This window comes from Spea bombifrons, chromosome 4 (assembly GCF_027358695.1).
Source record: "Spea bombifrons isolate aSpeBom1 chromosome 4, aSpeBom1.2.pri, whole genome shotgun sequence".
NCBI classification, from domain to species: Eukaryota; Metazoa; Chordata; class Amphibia; order Anura; family Pelobatidae; genus Spea; species Spea bombifrons.
This window is the reverse complement of record NC_071090.1, coordinates 81264768-81280345: the sequence shown is the minus strand read 5'-3', so window position 1 is coordinate 81280345 and position 15578 is coordinate 81264768. Positions and strand designations below refer to the sequence as shown.

Below are 15578 nucleotides of genomic sequence, written 5' to 3'. Positions count from 1 at the left end.
TTTGCATGGATTTGTAGTCTCAGGATTCAATCAAGTAACACCAATTTCTCAGTATTTAAATACTGGCTTTTGTCCCGCTAGCTACGAAATTGTGTAATTTATCTATTTGTTTGTTTTTTGGACTTAGCAATATGTGCCTTGTTTGTTTTCACATTTTTGAAAAAAAAACCACTTTTCTATTTCCATGTATTACAATAAAATGCTTACTGTACACTACATCAACTCTACCACTTGATTAACAGAGACTTTGACATGTAAGATGAGATGTTTTCTGTATTCATTCACCTGAAAACATAAGTCCAGCCACCATGATTAGTATTGCTGTCGCTGAATTCTGAAAGCTTGAAAGAAATAAATGCAAGTAAAAAAAAATCTTAATCAAATTGTTTGGACTATCTATAGTCCAAAGAGAGAAATGAATAAAATAAATATAACTAGCTTGGCCTACTAGATTTGCAAATCTCTCTCTCTAGTGTTATATACTCTGAGCCAAACCCAGTGAAATTAATTGTATAATCAATGATTAACCTGAGGGCCAAATAGTGCATATTTTTGTGCGTAAAATTCAAGTTGGGGTATAATAAGAGTTTAAACCATTGCACAGCACTATAGAATTTAATGGGGCTATATAAAACAATAATTAATAATAATAGACCAGATCTGCCATTTTAACATATGTTCGTTTTTGCAATTTAATATAGTAAAAAAAGTCAGTTTAATGATGTTTCAACGTGATAGAAAAGCAATATATACACATTGATAATTAGTACTATGTGTATGCTAATGGGAGCAGCCATCTTAACTTCTTGTTCAGAGGATTTGGATGATCATTCTAGAAGCCTTTGTAAGGGTGGGGGAGGGAAGGGCTGAGATAACAGGAAGTTCCATTGATACGTCAAAAATATAAAACAGAACCATACCCTTCAACCAAATATCTCCAAAACAATTATACTGATATTTTTAGCTATAAGTAGTTTAAATAAATTCATTTAGTTATGTCAATAGCTGTAATGGTGGAAGTTCCCTTTCTACCTACTTTCAGTTTATCATGAAACCCAAGAAGTCTGGAGTTTTTTGTTCTTCTTCACATAATCTGTATTCCAGCATTGTAAGAAAATGGAATACTAGTGATGATTTCTAATCCCTTGTAAAGTGAATTTATATGGTTAACTATCTTTTATCAACATCTACATCCATCCTAAATGTACACTTATTTCACATTATATATACAGGATAGATTATATATATATATATATATATATATATATATATATATACATATATGTATATATATATATCTTAATAAACATTCTGAAGTATTATTTATATAAAACCAGTTAATGGTGAATCATTTCGGTAAACGTATTGTTTTGGCTTTTATTTTGAATAAAACATCTTAACAAATGACAGTATCAAAATCTTGATTGAAACCACATTATATCTATATAGAAATCATAGGCTATAAAAATTGTTCCTGACATGACATTCCACATCAAATGTTCTTCCTTTTTTTTCTCCAGAATACTAACAAATGCATTGCTTTTAGGAATTTCTGGCAATAAATATAGGCATGTTCATTTCCGTGTTTTATATAAATGTAGCAGTCACTAAAACAGACACGCTGATATTGATTTAATACATCCTAGCAAAGAATCACAACAACAAATTAAAATAAGTATAAAAAAAAGTTACAAGGTTAAATTAAACAATGCTGGGTATTTTTGGAACAAGAGCTGACAAGCTCGCAGTTCTGCTTATTAACTTAACTCTTATAAAGCTAAAAACTTCCAGTGTTATAAACATGGTTGCTATTGCACTGTAGTTGAGACACCTGTGTCTGGAACGTTCTTGCATCATTTGGGTCAGCTCTAAACCGGCAGTCCATCTCAATAAATACATTGTCTATTGGCATCCCTATTCCTATAAGGGAAGCAGCATTGGAGTGGTTGGGTTGCAGCCCGGTCTAATGTCCTTCAGGGAGCTAAGGGGTGAAAGAATTATGAAAACTCCTAGTCAGTGACTTGATTTTAGCAGGATAACGGTGGAGTTTGTAGCCCTTTTCTCAGTTAAGGAAATCTCTGCTCAAAGAGTGTATATATAAAATAATTAGAACAAACATATAAATTACTGTTCATTGCTCTATAAATGTTATTGCTTAGGTTCAATATAATGCTAGGAACATTTTGTTCTCATATATTCGTGAGCTTCGATGTTCTTTTAATAGATGGATGTAGCTATACAGGGTTTATTAGGGCAGTACATCCCAAGGGTATAACAAAGGGTTACTGTTCACTGGGAAATCTCTGGTTTCACTCATCACAGGGGTTGTTTCGCTGTGAAATCGTCTCTTTGACACTTTGCATTGGTTCCCTTCTCAGAGAAACTGAGAAAATGTTTCTTTGTGTCACGTTCAAAATGTGGACACATCATTTACTGACATCCAAAATTAGCAATAAATTCACCAAGGGATATCATTCCTTCAAGAGTCCTTCACGTTGCTTTGTCATTAGATCACGTGGAGTCTTTTTTTAATCCTAGATTCTCGTAAGGAAGCCAAGTTTCAGGCTGCTGGGAATTTGGATCATTTCCAGCGCATGTGGAGATGGGCTGAATGGGAACGTCACTTGGAAGAGGTATTTGCTGTCCAGCATTAACTGTGAACCATCGTCTCGATTGCTGAGCATTGACTGAAAGAGCATTAAAAAGATATGGTTTCTATTAACAGTGTGTGTATACAACAATAAGAATCGCCATTCATTAAAGTTTTAACACCTGTTCCATTTGTCTTAATGAATTAGTTCTGCATTAGCAAAGCTGTGGTCTGTTGCAGAGAAAGGAGAATGGATAACTATTTTGCATGTTGTGATGCACCAACAATTTTAGTAACGCCTGCTACACCTGCACTTTGCGAGATGAAAAAAATAAATACATAAGTAGTACAGTATGCTTGTTCACTATTTAAAATAAAACAAAGAAAATATAGTTATGTGTAAGAAACTATATATTAAAACAAATGAAGTGCAAAACTGTTGGAGGCCAATACTAATAATATTAGAAATGAAGAAAAATAGTATTAACTGTACAAATTACCTGAACCTTGCGCACAAAAGATGGTGTTACTCGCTTCTCAAAGTCATCAATAGGAGTGTAAGAGTTCAGAATCTTCACAATCTGCACATGAATCATAAATAAAGCAGGTAGTCACAAAATGAACTATTACACACTGGCGTAAAATGGATCTACTCAGCGGTCATTGGTGAAATGAAAATCAAACTGAATGACTTTATAAGCAGTGATAAAAAATATTACCTGCATAGGTGAGAGGGTAGTACAGCGTTCACATATCTCCTTGGCATCTTCATCTTTGATCTTCTTCACCTGCAGCAGCCATGCGGCCTGGGAGAGAGGTTCAAGGGTCTCCTTCGCTGTACTTCCTTGCAGATTCTTGCCTTGCAGCCATTCCTCCAAGTAGCTGATATTACATCTAAACATAGGTGGCAGACATGACTTATGGAAACATACGCCATGTTAAAATAGAGCAGTCACCTAAATATACTTTATATTAATCACCACAGGATAAATAACCCTCTATATGTGATGTTAACACATGGTTCAGCAGCTTATACTATGCTTTAATAGATTGTAAGCTTGTTGGAGCAGGGCCCTCCTCACCTGTTGTCTCTGTAAGTCAAATGTTTATGTTACATACTATTTGTTATGTCCTGTCCACCCATTGTACAGCGCTTTGGAATTTGATGGCGTTATATAAACAATAAATAATAATAATAGTGAACATACCTGCCAGAGGTCATCTCATAGCACTGTATTGCTCTGCACACTACATTTCTCAATGGTCTTCCTTGTTTATATTTTTAAAATAATGCTGTTTTTTTTTATTATTTATTAATTCGAACAGGGCCCAAGAGACAAGTATTTGAAGGGATGTGAAACTATATTAGTGCATATACCAGTATAACGCGTTTGATGGCAAGAACTTAAAATGTACTGTTCATAGTTAAAATGTACTAAATTATACTTGATAAATGTAAAGGCGTTTTTAGATCATGTCGTAATGGCCTTAATACAGGGTACAAAAATAGATATTCTTTCATTAGTGTGCTCATACACTGAATTAACAGTACGAAGGAACTCTCACCATATGGATCTAAGTGAGTGAGGATAAACCCTGCATATTGTGAACCAAGTTGCCTATTAACATGGATCACCTGACGTACACTAAGAGTTCACAAACACTATACGACACACCGGATTCTCTTTGTTTACAAGCAAATCCTGCCTAATAAACATATCATAAGATGTGTGTAAATCAAAGTATCTACCAGACAATTAAACCATTAATATATGATATGGACTATGAAATCTGAACTTTTTGGGGATGGTTAGATCCTAAAACCCCATCACTAATAATAGCTGTACCTTATCTGCATTCCTTTCCTGCAAGAACACATGTCTTTGCGTAAGAAAAGGCTATTCAGCGTGACGCTAGAGATCAGATAGAATAGCTGCTTGACGGCCTGCTTCAGCAGTTCAGAGTCCATGCCATGCTGACACATAGTAGTATAAAAGTAACTGAGTTGCTGAAGGATTGAAGTCATTGTATACGTGTCTGTATCGTCTATACTGGAGGAACGTTTACGAAACCCAGTAGGTTTGGCAACTGAAATTCCATGGAGGCTCTCATGTTCCAACATCCCGGGCACTAAAACAAAACACATTTTAAAGTAAAAAATCAAATACTGTAGTTTGTTCTTTGAGACAAATGTGTATGTGATGCCATAAAGTCAATTTATTAGCTTAATTATACATTAAACCTAAAACAATTGTGCCTGCCTTCTCCTGGATTTGTTATTTCTTGATCAGTAAACAGACAAGGTCTTTCAATATATCATATTTACTAACTAACGATGCAAATATATACATTCTACTGTGATGGAAATGTTACTAATGGACATTCATTGACAGACTCTTCCTTCATCCCTAAATAAGGTAATAAAAGTTCTCTTACCGATCATTGGCTGAATGTTGTTTTCCATAACAGTGATAAACTGATGGTATATCCTAATGGCCAAGTCACTTATAATCTGTCTATACTCAGACAGGTCAAAATTCTTCAAACAGTTTTTATTTTGTAGTGGCAGGTTATACTTTGCGAACTCCTAGAAGTGACAGATGTGACGAAGTAGTTAGTGGCTGTTAGTAAATACAGCTCTCACACAGCTATATATATATATATATATATATATATATATATATATATACCGTATTTGCTCGATTATAAGACGACCCCGATTATAAGACGACCCCCCAAAATCAAAATATTAATTTAGGAAAAAAACAAAAAGCCTGAATATAAGACGACCCTATAGGAAAAAAAGTTTTACCAGTAAATATTAATTCATGTAAATATATTTTTTAAATTTCCTTTTATTTGCCAACCTGCCCCCCCCCAGTTATGCCACTCTGCCCCCAGAAATGCTTTATACCCCCCCTATTTGCCACTCTGCCCCATGATATGCCTTATACCCCTATATGCCACTCTGGCATATAGGGGGTTAAAAGGCATATCATGGGGCTGAGTGGCATATAGGGGGTTAAAATGCATTTCTGGAGGTATATATGCATATCATGGGGCTGAGTGGCATATAGGGGGTTAAAATGCATTTCTGGAGGTCCAGAAATGCATTTTAACCCCCTATATGCCACTCAGCCCCATGATATGCCTTTTAACCCAGCATGTACTGGCTGCCTTGGCTTGATAGGAGTGTGATTGCTGCTAACAGCAATCACACTCCTATCAAGCCAAGGCAGCCAGTACATGCTGGAACCTGGGGATGATAGTAGTGGGATTACAGCCTCCCTATGCCATGCTACAACCCCCACCCCTCTTACACACCCATGCTATCACACACAAACACACATTCACAAACATTTAAATACTCATTCATTCCATTAATCACACATACTTCACACATTAATCACACATACTTACCCAAAAACCCTCCCCCACCCCCTTACCTGAACTGCAGATCTCTCACTCGAAGACTTCTGCAGGGGACCGGCTGTACCAGCAACTTCTCTGGCCCCGCCCCCAGAGGAGGGAGGGGGAGATAGAGTTCTGTGAGGAAGCTACAAGCTTCCTGTCCTCCTGCTTCTAACGGAAGAGACGCTGCTCGCGACCGGTAAGCAGCATGGCCCCAGCCATTTTTTTGGGGTCTGATTAGAAGACGACCCAGATTATAAGACGAGGGGTATTTTTCAGAGCATTTGCTCTGGAAAAAACCTCGTCTTATAATCGAGCAAATACGGTATATATATATATATTCATTTCAGAACAAATTGCTCTTTCGTTGCATACTTATTAATAGACTATTAAATGAATGAAGAACTGGACAACTGATTTTTTTTGTAATCCTTAAGCGCTTCAGAAGGCCCCATGGGGCAGAGACAGGTGTATATCTAACCGAAAACTTAACATTTCTGGTTGAGAGGACACAAGTGCGTTGTTCCGGAGAGTGCCCGTCTCATCAATCAAAACATAAAGGAGTGATTCTAGTGCAAAGTTTGAAAAGTGGTGACACCACCATGGCAATTACCATGACCATTCCGTTGGTTGAAGTAAAATCTCTTTTTATACATAACCTGCAATGCATTCTAACATTATATTCACGCAGAAGGCAGGGTGGACATACCTCTTCACCACTGTATTGTTTTAAACAGTTGAGAAAATGATGAACATTTGACAGCCAGAATGATAGCATTTCAAAGTCCTCTGCGTGATCCTAGATAAGAACAAAACAATCTACTATGAAATGCACTACTATTCCAAATCAGAAGTAACCAGTATGAATTCTAATATAACCCAATTGGTAATTACACTTCATCACAACACAAAGGTATTGTTTTATTATTTTCTCTCAAATTTCAATAAACTACATTCATGTTTACAGTTATGGATCTCACCTTAATGACTTGCTTAATGCCGTTGATGGTTGCATTCATCAGAGACTTGATCCTGTCCGCTTCATTAATGTAATCAGTATATCTCACACACATGAACATGATGTGAGCTGGGAGACCGGGGATCATATTAACTACAACGCCACGTGGTTTGAGATCTGTCTCAATTAGAAAAGGAGATCTATATTTATGTATATTAAAATCACTGGCTGATATCAGCATTACAATACATATAATGCATGTCTGTAGTATTATAGTCAGTATTATTTGGGTTAGTGTAAAGTCTTACAAGAAATCCAACTTTTTTAAAGAAGTTTATTTGTAATGTTAAAAGACCTAGAATCACGTTCTAATACCTACAGGTGCCGGTTAAGCTCTGGGGCTTGGGGATACTCATTGTATTAAGGCGCCTATGTTACAAAAGGACATTATGTCACATGCCCTCAGGGGCTGTATGGCATGGTCAGATCAGGAGAATCTCCTTATAAACAACAACACAACTCCACAGTTATTATGGTTACCACATGCCCGAAGTTTCCTCTTGCCTCACCACTGTTGGTGTTGTCCTTTTCTATACCGGATTTATGGCTGGCCAACTGGATTGGAGAGCGCATAGGAGAGTAGTAGCAACTTTTTAAAAAACAGCTTTAATATTTCGAGTCCTGAACCTTATACTTACATGAAAATATCGCACTATATTTAGCCGACTATATCTCTGGGGAGGATCATATTATCCGTCTTTGCTTACACACTTATACAGAGAGGGGCATCTCAACCTGTTATTGCTGTTGCTGTCCTCTCTGACCGACTGCAGAATGGGGTTCATGGAGGCACGTGGAAAAGACATAGGTGGAACCTTTTCACTCCCAGAATGGCATCACTCTTTTGGGAGCCAAGTCACATTCTCTACGCCATACGGAATAATTGCACAAGGTGCTGTATAGATGATACCTTGTCCCAGCCAGGCTGGCCAAAATGTTCCCAAAGTACAGAATCATGTACATGCTGGAGAGGGTGTGACGCCAGCGTGATCTGGGCTTTATCGTATCATAACAACGGGTTAGGGTTGGAGCTGGAACAATCTCACCGAATCACACTTTTATGATTGCCCCCAACCTAGGCATTCGATCAAACACTAGAAAACTAACAGGTTATATGAAGAGATGTCTTATCGTTTGAGGGATAGGTATGATCTGTTTGTATGTCCACCTGGACAGAACCCTCTCAATCTGTTGAAAGCAGGTGTAGATGCTGGGCAAACCCATTAAATATATAAGGTCTGAGAGGTGGCATATTTATTAGGGTTGGGGAACCTAAGGTGTGCATTGTGCAAGATATGGTATTTTTTTATGTAATATCAATATAATTTCCTAAGTAGGTAATATAACTTCCTAATAGGAGTTTCCTATTATTTTGATGTGGAGACATGTTCATTTAATCTGGTTTTTAGCTTCCTCATTTATTTTCTTGAACAAACGTTTGTCTTCCTTTTGTTTGCAATTTCTCTTTTTCTTGGACTTTTCCTTTTTGTTTTCTTCTCAAAATATTAGACCGTACCGTGCACCTGCTAGTTCAGGATATAGGAGAATTTAATTTTAGTACCATGCTGTGGTTCTTCTGTCTTTTTGTGCACTGTGGTGGTCTGACACCTTGTTATTTGATGATACTTTACAATGACGCAATAATATTTGGTTTAAAAGAATACTTCTCTGAGGATGGAACAGCTTGTTCAATCTGTTATATTAACTGGAAAGTAGTTAAGGCCACAAAATCATGCTTGCGGTTTACAAATTCATAATCATAACTCATTTGAATAAAAGGTGTGCGATTTCAGAGTGATGATCACATACTGTGACTTGCTCTACAGACACACATCTAATCTTAACGGAAGACAAATAATATTCTTACAAACTTACCTAAAATGAGATTGCTAATGAGTTTTGGCTCATCTTCTGGTATGAATTCCAGCATCCCCAGGTATTCCTTAGAAACCGTTGAGATGCCCACTTGATTATCTGTGTAAAAATAGGTTGCCTTTTTAGATTTGTATTTATATAAGAGATGTGTGTAGGAACATGTGCCGTTCAGCTTAAGATGCACAACTGCCATGATCATTCTCACATTTGTGAGTATTAATAATAAGTATGTGTTGCTTTAAATACATCCAATAACAATAACCATCTGCATGCTATATACCTGTTTCAATAGACTTAGTAAGAGCTTTGATTTGATCTTGGAGTTTCTTGATAATTCTGTCCTTTTTATCTGCCTGTTCCTCATAATCCTATTAAAAGAAAAAAAAAAAAAAAAACCATAAGATTCATGAATGTGTTACTAAATACTTCTAAACATGAAGTCAAACATGTTTTATAGATACAGTAAAAGTTAACAAGTACTCAGTTTGTATTTCTGTTACATCATAGCTAAAATAATATTTTCTCCTGTAAACAAATGTCCCCTTATATGTCCATGGAAAATGTAGCCACTTTCACATTTCTATTTTGTTACTTTAAATAAATGTTGACCTGCTTTATTTGTCGAATGTCTCCTTCCTCCTTATCTTCTTCCTGCACCTGCCTTATGGAATTCTGCAATCTAAATAAAGAAGACATATACATTTAGAACTTTAATTTTATATTTTAAGCATTAATCCTTACATGATGATTATAAGAAAAAGGAATTATGACAACAAAGATTTCTAAAATATCATGCCCTCGCCTTATGTCACATAATTGTTCCAGATGATTATTCCAAATGTAGCATTTCGCACTACCATCATTTAACATTTATTAATCAGCTACTGTATAATTGTTCTTATGTCATATCCGGTTTGGGGAAGTCCAAATGTAATCATGTTTCTTTTGTTATATAATAACAGGAGATTCTTGTGAGACTTGAGTGATTTCTGAGAACCGCCATCTGAAGGCATTCAAGACAGGAAGTATTTCTATTTTAAAAGGAATTTTTGTCGTCTATACTACTGACTCAACAGAAAGGAACTGAAAGACAACAACAAAATTTCCCCTAGGGTGGTTTCTTCCTACCAAAAATACCTCTGATTTCTAGCTATAGCTGTATTACAGAAACTAAGTTACAATACAGGAGGAGTGGAGCAGAGGCACTCATATCACCACTAAAGTCAAAACACAACAAGAATGTACCGGCAGGGCCTTAAATGTTTATTTGTTACTACCGCACAGTGTATGGCTGCCTGATGGGATGGATAGATGGATGGATGTATGGATGAATGGATAGACAGAAACCTGATGGGATAGATGGATGGATGGATAAATTGATGGCTGCCTGGATAGACAGACACTGGATGGATGGATGGCTGCCTGGATAGACACGGGGTGGATGGATGAATGGATAGATAAATAGATAGATAGATAAAATACAACACACATTAATGAGGCAGCTGGACATAGCACATTTCATAATTATGCTGAAAAAGATTGCTGTTAAGATATTATTTGCCATTTGTCATTGCCTTCGTGGGAATGTGGCAAATTCATATTGTTTCACCATTACAAAAGGTGATTTAACCCAGCAAGTTCACCAAAATAATGTAATATACAAAATAGCATCAAATGGTATCTTGAGTGGTGAGTTACCAAAAAAGCAGGCTCTGACACCACAGGATCAGACGGTCAGAAACAACCGGGGATGAGTGGAAAGCAGCAGCCAAAAGTCCAAGCTTGGACCTGACAAGTGGCAATGAACCAAAATTCTATAAAAATGAAAATCCAAGGCATCTACCTAGCCTTTTACATGAAACACATTTGACATATTAATTCCTTAATTAGCAATCTGTTGCTTGTCCACCTTGTACTAAAATGATTTTGTGTACCCTTTTCTTTTAAAAGCAAAATGAATGGCATGTTTAAAGGTACTGTTCCACCTGCTGGATTTCAAACCTCTTCTCATAAATAATTCTAATCAGGTCAAATCTTGCCTCAGTCACACTTTTGAATATGTCAAAAAAGGGCACAATTTATTTTACAAATTAGATGCCACTGATAAAAAAAATACCCCTGAATTATGCCCAGTAACATCCCCTGAGTAAAATAATACCCCACATGCGCCCTTACATACATTATTTTCACTACTGAACTATTGGTTGGGGACAAAGAAGGGTTTAATTTTAATATATATTTCTAGTGGGAGGGTAAGAGGTGTGTGGGCACCTATTTTTACATTCTGTACATTTTTTTACGTTTTTAATTTTAATATTTTTTCATTTGATTAAAAAAAATGACTTTTTGACTGGAGATGTCTTTTCATATCTCAGGGATCTTTCTTGGAACTGAATGGTAGCCCTTATGATATTTATGAACTTTGTTTCATTTTTTATTTATTTTTTATATATATTTTATTATTTTTTTAAAATATTTTGAGAAGACGGAGAAACACAGTTTGGTCCCTACGTCATTGCCTGCCATTAGTGAGCAGACTAGACACTCTGGGGACCTTTTTATTTTCAATGTTGTTTCAAGAGAAAGCCCAAACGTCTGCTGACAGAGGAGACCTCATCACATCCTTGGTCATCTAGGGCTTGTTTTATAGGACGTAATAGTACATCCTAAGGTCGCCAACATATTAGAGAGCGCAATTAATGTTCAGTCTATGCAAAACATCATCTTCAATATATGATATATATATTTGAATAAAACATTTCTTTAAAGTAAGCACACACTACATTATATACATTATATATACATTATATATACATTTGGCGGTGCTGCTGAAATTAACAACATGTATATACAATAATCCAAGGAATCAACACATACTCAGCCAATACTATTTAAAAGCTGCTATCCGAAGTATAAATGTTGGGGACCCCCTCACATTATATGATGCTTAGCTTGCTACTATATCAAAGTACCTACATTTTCACAACTCCTATTTAATTTGACATGGCTATATTGCTTACTTTGGAGCTGAATCACTGGGACTGCAGTGCCTTATAACCCACCGAGACTCACCTGCAATTTAAAGCCCACTATGGAAACCATACCTGGTCTACCAGTGTGATGGCACAAGCAACAGTGAGGAACAGTGAAGACCTGTCTTACTTACTGTGGAGTTACTTCTTCTTTTTCAAGAGCTTGTTGTTTGTGGTTAGTTACTTTCTCCTCTTTTCCTGTAATAGTGTATACAGACAAAGTAAAATGCACTTACTTATTAAATGAACCATTCTTACAGAAACAGCCTTATACTCATAACTACAAACATTACAGATTAAAATGCATTTGAAGAATTATGGAATGAAACTAGCACCAAAATACTGATAAATTATAAAATAAGCACAAATATTAGTTAGCTTTTCATTATATATCAATTAAATCGGTGCACAAAACAATCACTGACCTCTACTTCTGTAAAATAATTTTACTTACTCTGCACTTGTCTACAGTTATGTCTTCAGTTCAGATTTCTGACTGATCATATTGGCTCTCTATTGTTTTATGTGCCAAACTGTGTGTGTTTTAGACAAGGCGCGTGCCATTGAGCTTTAATGTGGCCTGGGATCTATGGTGCACTGCATGTTACATACGTGTACTTTTAAGTCAACTTAATATTGCATGAAGACACATTACATTATTTCTATATTGTTAGTTGCGATATAAACTTCTCTGTGTCCTCAATATGTTTGCTGCACAATGAATAATGCAGTGGCCACCTGTGCTGTGTTTTCCACCTTGAGGCGTATCTTGTACTTACACATGAAGCAGTTAATATTTAGCAATTACCCATTGTTCCTTATAAAGTGTTGCCATCTATGTGAGTTTAGTTCTAAAAGGAAGACTTCCATCAACCTGTGATTTCAAGGGCCTTAACTCTTTTACATAATGGTACATTTTCTCTGAAATATTTGTTGATGTTTAATTGGTGGTATAACAGCTTTGAATATGCTTAAATAACTGTACATAGTTTATCCAGAATTCACACAAGCCTTACTCCTACTATTCAGAAAAATACAATTTATTGAATGATAAATAATCTTAAAAACGTATTGCGGCCCTAATATTACCTGGCAGTTTCATGGACTGTTCATAGAGGCAGCCTTGGAGGTCCATATTTTGTTTTTCAAGGTCTGAAATCTTAGCTTTGAGAGTAGCCACAACCTAAAATTAACAAAAACTTAATGTAACCAATACAGTGTTGACCTACATGGGTGAATAGATTTCTACAGAAGAACATATAGGACGGTTACAGAATTAATAATTTAGATAGCAAACCCCTCAATAATTGAATAGCCTTACATGAGTTTGAACCAGATGTTTAGGAGTTGGTGTTATGAGACCCAGGAAATCCCAAATGCCAGGCGATATTACAGGATTATATGTTAGATCGTTCATTATTGCTTTAATCTTGTTGTTGCTTTTAATTAGTCAATTGTAGCAGACATTTTAAATGCCTATCAAACTAAATATACATTAAGTATAGATCTATGGTATTCCATGCAAACAAATGCATTATGTACAAGTGAGTTGCATTTTAAACAATTTAGTCCTGTTTTATTAGAATCCTTACCCCAACATTTCATAATCAGATAAAGCATATTCCTAAGCAACTACTAAAAATATTACAGTGTAAAGTTACAATAAAACTTATAACAGTGGAGCAGAACCTCAAATACCTTATTCTCAGTCGTCAGCCTTATGATCTCCTGTCTGAGGCTATCATTCGTTTCTTTTTCTTCATTGCATGATTTCTGCAGTTTTTTCACATCATCAGCGAGGTGGTTCACATTAAAGTTTAACAATTCAATATCTTTTTCATAGCTCTCTTTTTGAGTTTGAAAATGGCTTTCCAAAATTCTGCAAAACACAAAAAAGATCATACCAAAATATAAATAAAATACACTGGGGGTCTGATTGGAGGTGTGCAGCAGTTAGCATGGCTTTTAATGATTCTGAGACTAGGACATCGATTTTAATCTAAAAATTACAGTAATGTTCAATGATCCAGTACATAATAAGGTAATCCATCAAACCATTATATTATTACATTTAGCTATTCTGAAAAGTAATAGCAATGATTAAGGTTGCAATGTGTACCCTCATCCAGATGTATGATCAAGGCAGATAGAATAATCCTGTGCCAATTGTCTCTTGTACTGACACAGTTAATGTATTTGAATTATCAATGCCGAAAAAGTACATTGAACAGTCATACATTCTATAAGACGGTCTTGATAAAAAAAGTCTATTCTAGTTTAGTGGTCTAGCAGCAACAGGAGATATTTCCAATGATCAACGCAAAGCTTATGATTTGCCATTCTGTAAACATGGATGAAATGCATCTTAGACTGTAATAATATGGACAATAATGTACACTTGGGTGCTTAGCTAAGAAAGACACCCCATTTTCTCCTTTTGCTTACATTTTTCCAAGAGATCCTTTAACAGAATACATTTCACGTTCCAATAATGGAAGGACGCCTGTCTGACCAAACCTGTTTAAGCTATGGAGTTATAATCAGTTGGTGAAATGAAAAAATTGTACCTGGTGGCTTTTTTCAAGCCTTCGTATGCAAACCAAAGTTCTCCATCTTCATTTATATTTCCCAGATCCTCTTGGGCGAGTCTTGGAAGGGAAAAATATAAAACGCATCCATACGTTTTTATTGAAAACTTATTATATTGTCTTTAGGCGAAGGTTTATAAGAACTTAAAATGAATTTGACAGGTTTGAATTTTTCACAAGTAAGTGTATAAAAAGTACCCTATAATGCAGTGTTACTTTTAGTTTTCTTTGCTTTTTCAGGGTTTAGTGAAGCAAACTATGCTATGTAGTTTAGCAGTAGGCAGCCGCTCTGGAGTCTAGTGTCCAGGTGTTTTCTTGCAATCCTAATGCATTCTACCATAATGGCACCTTATAAAAATAACAGTATGGGGGTCCATGCAGTGTTTCCCATGGTGGGGCTGATATTTTTCATTATTTAGAACAGCCATATCACAGGAGAAATGTTTAAATTAACATGACTGATCCTGTAAATAGTAATACTATTGTATCCCGGTGAGTATATTTCCGCATGGTGGCAAAATACCTATACCTATAGATCACTCAAAGTTCACAAAGTTTGGGAATTGGATCCCCTTCAAATTGATTTTTATACAAAAAACTAAAGACGTTCTGGGTTGCAGGTTTTGTTTATAAACATAACTCCTTCAGAAACTAAAGGACAAAGTTAAAATCAACATAGTAAACCACTAGAGTCCAAAATGGCTGTTTTAAAACTCACCAAGGAGGACAGGAGTTCTGCAAACCTCTAGTGAAACAGAACTTGACAACCCCTGTCTATTAAGAGACACTTAAAGAGATTCAGACCTCGAAAGGATTCATCCAAAATGCTTCACAGAAACAGAGTTCATATAAATCTATAAAGTAATTTATAGTCAGGTTCCTATACCTGTTTTTAACATCTTCTATTTCTAGGCTGTCCAGGAGCTGTTTAGCCATTTCATTCATCTTTTCTGAAACAAAATAAAACACATTCAATAAGCACTTGGAGCAAAAGCCTGTAAGTGGCTCCTTCCATTAATCATTCTCTTCTAAGTCTTGGTTTCCAGAACCAATAAATAATATAG

The 15578-nt window shown here is 35.8% G+C and overlaps 1 protein-coding gene across 1 annotated transcript in view; it reads right to left on the bottom strand.

Moving 5' to 3' along the window:
- Positions 1-2136: 2136 nt before the first annotated feature.
- MYO5C (myosin VC) overlaps positions 2137-15578 on the bottom strand; it is a 45640-nt gene continuing 32198 nt past the window's right edge. Inside the window, exons 27-41 of the mRNA XM_053462921.1 lie at positions 15401-15464; positions 14494-14574; positions 13625-13805; positions 13016-13109; positions 12061-12124; positions 9504-9573; positions 9175-9262; positions 8895-8993; positions 6982-7136; positions 6711-6800; positions 5027-5177; positions 4438-4720; positions 3310-3484; positions 3091-3171; positions 2137-2687 (exon numbers count right to left, since the gene is read on the bottom strand). Of these exons, the coding sequence (XP_053318896.1) occupies positions 2535-2687; positions 3091-3171; positions 3310-3484; positions 4438-4720; positions 5027-5177; positions 6711-6800; positions 6982-7136; positions 8895-8993; positions 9175-9262; positions 9504-9573; positions 12061-12124; positions 13016-13109; positions 13625-13805; positions 14494-14574; positions 15401-15464 (1829 nt within the window). The 3' untranslated portion in view covers positions 2137-2534. The remainder of the gene's footprint in view (positions 2688-3090; positions 3172-3309; positions 3485-4437; positions 4721-5026; positions 5178-6710; positions 6801-6981; positions 7137-8894; positions 8994-9174; positions 9263-9503; positions 9574-12060; positions 12125-13015; positions 13110-13624; positions 13806-14493; positions 14575-15400; positions 15465-15578) is intronic.